This window comes from Sorghum bicolor, chromosome 10, assembly GCF_000003195.3.
Source record: "Sorghum bicolor cultivar BTx623 chromosome 10, Sorghum_bicolor_NCBIv3, whole genome shotgun sequence".
NCBI classification, from domain to species: domain Eukaryota; kingdom Viridiplantae; phylum Streptophyta; class Magnoliopsida; order Poales; family Poaceae; genus Sorghum; species Sorghum bicolor.
This window is the reverse complement of record NC_012879.2, coordinates 7,645,778-7,655,700: the sequence shown is the minus strand read 5'-3', so window position 1 is coordinate 7,655,700 and position 9,923 is coordinate 7,645,778. Positions and strand designations below refer to the sequence as shown.

The 9,923-nt window shown below is 44.0% G+C and overlaps 1 protein-coding gene across 1 annotated transcript; it reads right to left on the bottom strand.

The window, feature by feature from the left end:
- LOC8080053 lies at positions 8,242 to 9,176 on the bottom strand. The gene has a single exon (XM_021448905.1). The coding sequence runs from the start codon at positions 8,844 to 8,846 to the stop codon at positions 8,586 to 8,588; it is 261 nt and encodes an 86-aa protein (XP_021304580.1). The 5' UTR covers positions 8,847 to 9,176; the 3' UTR covers positions 8,242 to 8,585.

Genomic DNA, 9,923 nt, shown 5'->3' with positions numbered 1-9,923 from the left:
CCCCCTTCGTGGCTGTACATGGAGATCGTTAAAATAAAGACTTGACTTAATCTACAAGCTCTTCTAGCCTATGCATGTATGGCGTCTATTCAATACTGCTGAATATTGTGCCATGTGTCATGCTTCTAACATATTCAACACACTAACATGCACCGCTAACACACACTATTTTCAGCTACTATATTCTAACACATACGACCAAACGTGCGTGAATTATTCGACAAGTTTCATGATTTTCGAACTTCAATTGTATTTTATACAATTAAAAAGCTATTTTCACGTAAGTTTTGGGGTCATGTTTCGTATCAAGATGTTCAAATTTCTTGGGTGTTTCTGGATATGGCTTCAAATTCTTTAAGTAACGTGAATATCATTTTTTGAATCGGTTAATTTATATTATTCGAGGCACACCATCGACAAAGAGATCTTTGCCGATAAATTGAGTGTGGCACTCCGCAAAATATTTGCTAGATACAATTAGACCTTTATTGAGTGACTGGGACACTAAGCAAATTAAAGATCCAGTTTCTAGTTCCAACGGACATTGGACACAGGCACACAACTAGCTAGTGGAGTAGTACATCGGCATCGATCGGTGGCGCGGAAAGAATTGAACGTGCACTTGGCCGCCGCTTTACCCCGGCCCGCCTTTCCAAGCGCCGCCGCTCTTCACCAGAACTCCGGCCAGGAGCTACTCGTCCAGAGAGAGATGGGATCGTGACTGACTAGCTGACCAGGTACGGCCCAGCGCGGGTCTTGAAACAAGAGTACCACAGCAGTTCTCAACCTAGTATATGATGAATTATTGTCTTATTTTTGTTCCACGATGTTTCTTGTCTCAGTTCAGAAGGCCATATTGTTTAACGGGCGACTTCTATTCTTTAATTAATTTGTACAGCAACTGAACACTTGGTAGGCTCACGCTCATCAACTATAATTTCAGAAGATTTTTACCATGGATTATTAGTGAGTGGCTATCATAATAATGTTTGTGTGCTATCGTCGTTGACTATTATTCCTTGTGAGAAAAGTAGGCGTGCAATTTTATTTAACAAGAACAAAAGAATAAAGTATTTGAAAGGAGAACAAGGCGGCAAAATATTTGACATTCCTTAATACCTCTCAAAACACACAGCAGATTCGGAATATCCAGCTAAATGTCAAAAATCCAGAGAGTACAGGCGTTCATACAAGGAATAAGCGACAGAGTGACTCAGCTCGTACAAATGCCAATGCAACTTTAAGCACATTTAGCAGGTCACTGTACCATCTGATGGTCCTTGAAGTACTCATGCTCAAGTGCTTGCCTAGCTGTGATTCTTTTGCTTGGCTCATATTGAAGCATTTTCTGTCGGCAAACAGAAATAGGTGAACTCAATACAGTGAGGATATATGTGTTAGCTTTAGCTTGTTCTTTACTTTCTGTAATCTTATGACCATTGTGTTTGTTTAGGCGCGTAGAATCCTAGTCGGTTCAGAGATGTGCCTAAACCGGGCCTGGACCGCACAAGTGTCCGTGTCCCCGCCTCGACGTTGGGCCTGTGCATGTTCCATCGGCGTTCCGAAAGATAAAGACGATCGATGGGGGGTGTTGTGGCGGCGGGGGAGTCAGGCTTCAAGCCTACATAAGCAAACAAAGAATAACATGGAGAATTGCCCTCGATTAGCAAGGAAACATTGTTGTTCTTGCGCTCTTTCTATTTTCGGTTCACGTAGAGTTCACATTCTAGGGTTTAAGTCGCCGTGAACGCTACCTGCCGGTGTTGCGCTGTCGTCGAGCTCTATTATGTGAGCTCGGTTCCAACATCTGGTATCGGAGCTAGAGGAGATCAAGACCCATGGTAGATCGTGCGGAGCAAGAAGGAGTTGAAGATGTCGCAAGTTTCCACTTCCTCGTCGACGGGTGGCGTCAAGGAGAGTTCACTGGTCTGGCTGATGTTAACTCGTACAAATTATGTCGAGTGGGCAATGTTGATGCAGATCAACTATGAGGCTTTGGAGATCTGGGAAACTATTGATCCCGGTACCGATGCCAAGAGAGCCCAAGATCGCCAAGCCATGGGAGCTCTGATGAGATCAGTTCCCAAGGAGATGTGGGGAACTCTTGGCGCGAAGAAGACGATAAAAGAAGCGTGGGATACAGTGAAGACGATGAAGGTAGGAGCCGATCGTGTCAAGGAGATCAATGTCCAGAAACTGCTGAAGGAATTCGAGAATATGGAATTCAAGGAAGCAGAAAGCATGGAGGATTTCGACATGTGGATTTTCAACCTCGTTGCCACCCTAAAAACTCTCGGTGAGACTATCGATGATCCCCATGTTGTCAAAAAGTTTATGCGTGTGTTGCCCGCTAGATTCAATCAGGTTGTTGTATCCATTGAGATGTTTTGTGACATGAAAACATTGTCAGTGGAAGAGTTGGTGGGGTGACTATATGTGTGGCTGAAGATCGTTTTGACAACAAGCTGGACCAAATTACTGACAAGGTTGGGTGTTTGTTGCTTGCTGAGGATTAGTGGCTTGAAAAACACGAGCACCATTTTCAATCCACTCAAAACTGAGAAGGAGGGAGCAGTAGTGCAAGCCAAGGCAAAGGCAAATCAGCACGATTGTGGTGCACGAAAAGCTCCTGGTGCTGTGAAGTTGACCTCAGAAGGTACACCTCGTCGAAAGGGCAGATGCAGAAACTTTGGTATTTATGGTCACTGGGCTGAAGATTGCAAAAGGCCCAAGAAGCAGAGAAAGGAGGAGAAGCATGATGAAGCAAATGTTGTTGTAGGAGGAGCTGACCATAATCCAGCTCTCTTACTGGCGGTAGTGGTTCATCTGTCAGAAAACAAGCTAGTTGTGCTAGTAACCTATCGAGAGAAAGTTTGGGTGCCTGACACAGGTGCTAGCAACCATATGACAGGATGTCGTGCTGCTCTAACTCACCTGAATGAAAGGAACAAAGGAGCAGTGAAGTTTGGTGATGGTTCTAGTGTTGAAATCCATGGTCTTGGCTCCATGGTGATCCAAGGACAATAGCAAGAGCATAAGGTACTAACTGACATTTATTATATCCCAAAGTTGAAAAGTAATATTGCCAGTCTAATACAGCTTGAAGAGAAGGGGTTTGAAGTGTCATTGAAGAATAACAGATGCAGTGTGCTAGATCAGGATGGTCATACTGTATTAATTTCAGCTCCTAGAACTGCTAATCATCTTTACACACATTTTTTTAGTATTGGTTCTCCTGTTTTTCTTCTGAATAAGCTTGATGATGGTGCATGGAGATAGCATGCAAGGTTTGGACACCTAAACTTTAGATCTTTAAGAGATCTAGCAAGGAAGCATATGGTGTCTGGCATGCCCATTGTTGATAGGGTTGAGCAAGTCTGTGATGGTTGTGTCACTGGAAAGCAACACTAGATTCCTTTTCCCAAGATCAGTGGCTATCGTGCTAAGAAAGTACTGGAACTTGTACACATAGATCTCTGTGGCTAGATAACCCCACCAACGGAGGGAAGCTCTATTTCTATTGGTAGTTGATGATTACAGCAGATTCATGTGGGTGGAGATGCTGAAGTCCAAGTCTGAAGCACTGGCATATTTTAAGAAGATAAAAGCAAGAGCTGAAACTGAATGTGATCTGAAGCTTAAAGCATTAAGGACTGACAGAGGTGGTGAGTTCAACTCAACTCAGTTCAGTGTTTTCTACAATGAGTATGGCATCAAGCACTACACAACCACACCCTACACTCCTCAGCAGAATGGGGTGGTTGAGCGTCGAAATCAAACTGTGGTAGAGATGGCCTGGTGCATGATGAAGAGCAAGGGTATACCAGCATGTTACTGGGGAGAAGCAGTAGCAATAGCTGTGTATGTGCTGAATAGATCTCCTACAAAAGCCTAGAGGGTGTCAGACCATATCAGGCTTGGTATGGTAAGAAGCCTAGTGTAAGCCATATGAAGATTTTTGGCTGCATAGGACATGTTAAGAAGCTGGGACATGATGTGAGGAAGCTGTCTGACAGATCAGCAAAGATGGTGTTTATTGGCTATGAAGAAGGAACAAAGGGTTATAGGCTATTGGATCCTGTATCAAGGACTCTACATGTTAGCAAAGATGTTATATTTGAAGAAGATCAGGTCTGGGTATGGTCGACTCTATCAGATCAACACCAGCCTGACCAATTCATTGTTGAATATCATGTTACTGTTTCAGATCCAACAACAGGAAGTGCAGAGCTTATTCTTGTTCCTGGTAGTCTAGCTACTTTTTCTTCCCCACATTTTCATGCTTAGTCAGCACCAGGAAGTCTTTAAGGATCTGCAAAGCCTCACACACTAGAAGCATCAGGTTCTACGTCTTTAAACCAGCAATGGGCTACTCCACCTACTGGTCAGACTGAAGATTCAGAGGGTGTTCCTCTCAGATATAGGACATTGACAAATTTTTTTGATCACACAGAAGAATTGGAAGACTTTGAGTGTAGTGGGTTGTACCTACTAGCTGTAGATGAACCAGTCAGTGTTGAAGATGCTCTGAAGCAGTCTTGTTGGAAGGAAGCAATGGATGCTGAACTAAAGTCTATTAGAGAAAACAGTACTTGGTCCTTGTCTGACTTACCTAAAGAGCACAGGGCAATAGGACTAAAGTTGGTATTCAAGGTGAAAAGGGATGCTGCTGGGAAGATTGTGAAGCACAAGGCTAGGCTTGTAGCCAAAGGGTATGCACAGAAGCAAGGAGTGGACTATGATGAGGTGTTTGCACCTGTAGCAAGATTGGAGACAGTGATAATCTTTTTAGCACTTGCAGCCTATGGAGATTGGCAGGTACATCATATGGATGTAAAGTCTGCTTTCCAAAATGGAGATCTCCAAGAACAAGTGTATGTTCACCAACCACCTAGTTTTGCAGATGTAACTCAACCTGGCAAAGTTCTAAAATTGAATAAAGCCTTGTATGGATTAAAACAGACACCCAGGCCTTGGAATGCTAGACTTGATCTAGAATTGAGAAACATGGGATTTCAGAGGAGCATTGTTGAACATGCAGTCTACAAAAGGGGAACATGTGACTCTCTACTTCTGGTTGGAGTCTATGTGGATGATCTAATCATCTATGGACCAAACAGCAAGATGATAGCTATTTTTAAAGATCAGATGCAGAAAGTTTTCAGTATGAGTGATCTTGGTTTGTTCAATTATTATCTTGGCATGGAGGTGAATCAGGTGGGAGATCAGATCACTCTTTGTCAAAAGGCATATGCAGCTAAAATAGTTGAGATGTGCAACATGACTAAGTGTAACCTAGTAGATACACCAATGGAGGAGAGGTTGAAACTAACAACTGCTAAGGTTGGCACAGAATTGGATGTGACTAGATATAGAAGTATTGTGGGTAGTTTGAGATATCTGGTAAACACCAGACCTGACATAGCCTATGATGTTGGCATAGCTAGTAGGTTTCTGCAAGCACCAGCCAAAGAACATTGGTCTGTGGTCAAGAGAATTTTGAGGTACTTGGCAGGTACACTTGACTATGGTTGCAAGTTTTAGAATGGGAAGAAGTTTGGTCTCAGTCTTCTAGGATATACTGATAGTGACTGCTCAGGTGATTTAGTTCACAGAAAAAGCACATCAGGGATTATCTTCTTCCTGGGATTGAATCTGGTGACTTGGGCTTCACAAAAACAAAAGGTAGTTGCTTTATCTTCATGTGAAGCAGTATACATTGTAGCAGCATTGGGAGCATGTCAGGGTGTATGGCTGAGCCGGTTGATAGCAGAAATGTTGGGAGGAAAAGTTCAAAAGTTTAGACTTCTAGTAGACAACCAATCTGCCATTGAATTGGCTAAGAATCATGTGTTCCATGATCGGAGTAAACATATTGATACTATGTATTATTACATCGGTGACTGCATTGAGAAAGATGTGCTGGAGGTAGACCACGTAAGAACAGACGAGCAAGTTGTTGATATTCTGACGAAGCCCTTGGGAAGAATCAAGTTCGTAGAGTTCAGACTCAAGCTTGGCGTCGTTCCAGTTTATAAGGATTAGGGGGTGAAATGTTAGCTTTAGCTTGTTCTTTACTTTCTGTAATCTTATGAACAGTGTGTTTGTTTAGGCGCGTAGAATCCTAGTCGGTTCAGAGATGTGCCTGAACCAGGCCTAGACCGCGGAAGTGTCCGTGTCCCCACCGCGATGTTGGTCCTGTGCATGTTCCATCGGCGTTCCGAAAGATAAGGACGATCAATGGGGGTGTCATGGCGGTGGGGGAGTCAGTCTTCAAGCCTATATAAGCAAACAATAACGTGGAGAGTTGCCCTTGATTGGCAAGGAAACATTGTTGTTCTTGCGCTCTTTCTATTTTCGGTTCACGCAAAGTTTACGTTCTAGGGTTTAAGTCACCGTGAACGCCACCTGCCGGTGTCGCACCGTCGTCGAGCTCGATTTTCTGACCTCGGTTCCAACAATATGATGCAGCAGTAAGCGATGGCGTTGTCTGTGACCCCATTTCCCCAAGGCGCATATGGACAGTTGCGAGGTTTTTTTTTTCTCTTCTCAATCTCAATGTCTTTATTTCCCTCTCTGTGCAGTAAGCCAGTAAGCGATGGCGTTGTCCAAGCCCGTTGTATGCCCAAGCACTTTCACGACGAGTCGATGACCTCAACGTTGTGTGCAGTGCATCTCCACACTCTGACAGCAAAAGCGGGTATATATCTACGTCTAGTGCCTGGCTGTGCTGACGATGGTCCAAGATCTGAATGCCCATGCGGCTGTTGTTGGGCTTTGCAATTTTTTTTAGCTTTGCTACCCGGCGGTGCTTGGCGGCTCCAGTAATGGATCCGTGCTTTGCTTAAGTGGCAGTCCACTCCTATCCTTGTGATTCATGGCGAGGCAGTTCCTTCGTGCGTCTGTTCATGAGCAGGAGCTCCACGGCGGAGTGGAGGATCGTCCAGGCGGTCTCCATCGTCACTATGCTCCCACTCCATCTTGACTATTTGGGAGCTGTTAATGTGTTTCTAAATGAATTTGTGGATGGATTTGATGTAGAGGATGCTGATTTCATCCAGTCATTTTAATCACTGCAGAAAATGATTGTAATATAATTATGTCACTACCAGCACTCGGCAAAGCCCATATTGCACTCGAGTGCCACACTCGGCAAAGGGCACTCGGCAAAAACTCTGGGCAAAATCGTCTTTGCGGAGTGTCATTTTCAATTAAAGATGCAGTTTTGCATGACAAGATGAATTCAAATGAAAAGGTTGATAAATACAAAATTTCATAACTTATCAAGATCTACAGAGTTTATTTTAGTTGTTTTGTCATTTGTTCATCCGATATAGTGATTCTAATATTTTTTATGAATCTTATATATCTCTCTTATAGTTTCATAAACTATAAGAGAAATGTTTAATTTATGAACACATTTATTTTGAATTTGTCAAATGAAAAAATGACTAAAATAAATGTTGTAGATCTTGATAAGTTATACAACATTGTAGTTAAAAACTTTTTGATTTGAATTCATTTAGAGTTTCAAAATTCAATTTGAAATTTTCTTTGCAAAGTGTTTTTTTTTACACTCGGCAAAGAAGGTCTTTGCTGATTGTAAAAAAAACACTAGGCAAAGAAGGTCTTTACCGAGTGTTTTTTTTCTATGTGTTTTTTGGCATCGGCAAAGTATTTAACACTCGGCACAGACCCGAATTCCGATAGTGTGTGCAAAAGTGATGATTTTGTAGTTACTACTAAAATTAGATGTTCTGATTTTAGTGAGAAGAAATTTTACTACATGTACGCCAAGCTACAGTAAAAAACTCTTTTTACTATATGAAAAATTATTACTAAGTGAAAGCCAAATTTGATATTGTTAGTAATAAAAAATTTACCTCGCCAGCGACCCGATATGTTTGTGATTTGCACAGACAAATTTAACCACTCACATACTAGAAGGTAATTATTTTCTTAACAAAATAATACTAATAGTAATAAAAAATAATCTCAATATCGATCCAGCACGCTAATCTTTAGCATAGGCAAATTTACAGCTTGCATGGTAGGAGAGAATTATTTTCTTAAGAATATAATACTATTAGTAATAAAAAATTTACATGGCCGACGACCAGACACGCCGGTGGTTTGCGCACGAAAATTTAACCACTCACATATTAGGCTGTAATTATTTGCTTAACAAGTAATAAAAAATAGTCTGAATCTTTAGCACATGCACATTTACGACTCACATGCTAGGAGAGAATTATATGCTTAACAGTTTGATATATATATATATATACAGGAAAATGGAAAAATAAACTTAGGAAAATATACAGACAAAAGCAGGGATCATCGACTAAGCTGCCTACCACTGGATATAAAACATAAAGATAATAAATAGACCAGCCTTTCCCCAAATCAAGCAAGCAAAGCTTAGATGCACCGGTTTAGCACAAATAAGCTAGCCAAAAACATGATGAAGCGAATAATAAGGCTCACCGATGGATCCATGTACAAAAGTTGGATTATATTACTACAAGCTGAACCATATAGAAAACCCGGTCCAGATCGACTCCGGAGTCCGGACACACTATATATCATCCCCTGCGCCTCGTGGATCGCGACCGCGACGACGGCGAGGAGGTGTTGTTGCTGCTGGCCGCCATGGACGCCACGGCCTTGGCCCACACCAGGAGCTCCCGCTTCATCCGCTTCTCGTCGCCCCAGATCATCGGATCCACCGGCCGGTCCTTCTCCGTGGTAAGGAAGAACACCGGCGGGGTGCCCGACACCTCGCCGCCGCCGCCGCCCGCTGCCAAGAACAGCGGCCGTAGCACCGTCTCCGCTTCCAGAGCCATCGATGATCCTCCGCCGGCGCCTCCGCACACGCACCACAACCTTCTCAAGGCCTCGATCGAGAGCTACCTCCAACTCGATCGTGAGCACAGTGTGCTAGCTAGCTAGCTGTGGCTGTTTCTGTGTGTGCTCTGCTCCCGGATAAGAACGCAGTGACGACGACGCGATAATCGTCGTTTATATATAAGGAGGAAGGAGTCTAGGAGGGCTTGTGTGCGAGAGAAGGATATTGGCACGAGGAACTCGCTGTGCGCCGTCGTCGTCGTCGGGTACTCCCCTCGGGCCTCGGGTGGTGTCAGTTTTATACACGGGCGGGGCGGGCGCGCAGCTGCAGCTGCAGCATGCACACATGCGCTCCCGGGCGGCTCGCGTAATATCTGGAAGGGTGAGCGCGGAGCATATGGGGCAGCGAGTGATGCGGAGCGCGCCGCGTCTGCCGGGGAAGCTCAGATATGGTTGAGCCGTCGCGGTCCGGCCGCCGGTCTCTGGGGCGGCGCGCGCGCGGAACGTGAGACAGACGACGGGCATGGCCGCTTGTGTGCTCGGACAGCGGCCGGCCGCGCGCTAGGCATCATCCTAGCTGGAAAACGAGGCGCAAAAGCGAGAACGTGCCGGTATCTCTACGTGCTGCGAAGGATGGCACACTACGACGCGACAGTTTCTGGCCAAAAGGGTTGAGATTTTTCTCTCTGTATAGTGGTATATGATCAACGTTGTGGGTTGCGGGCCAGGATAGGAGTATATCGAGACGTGGTATCCATATCCGGTCGTTCTCAGGATCTCGAATAATGATCACACCGGGATACTGTATCCACACAGTACGTTTATGCACTGTGTATATATCATCCTATACCTGCTGCCTTTACATGTAAAGACATGGATAGGAGTACGTACGTACGTACGTACGTGCTTACGTATCGGATGAGCAAACACTAGGATACACTAGACACCAAAAAAACGAAAGTTTCTTGAGGATCAAAAACCACCAAGTAAAATATGAAAACCACCAAGAAAATGTTTATTTCTTGAGGGGCAACCCCGCCAAGCAAAAGCCACCAAGTATAGTAGAGAAACTTAGT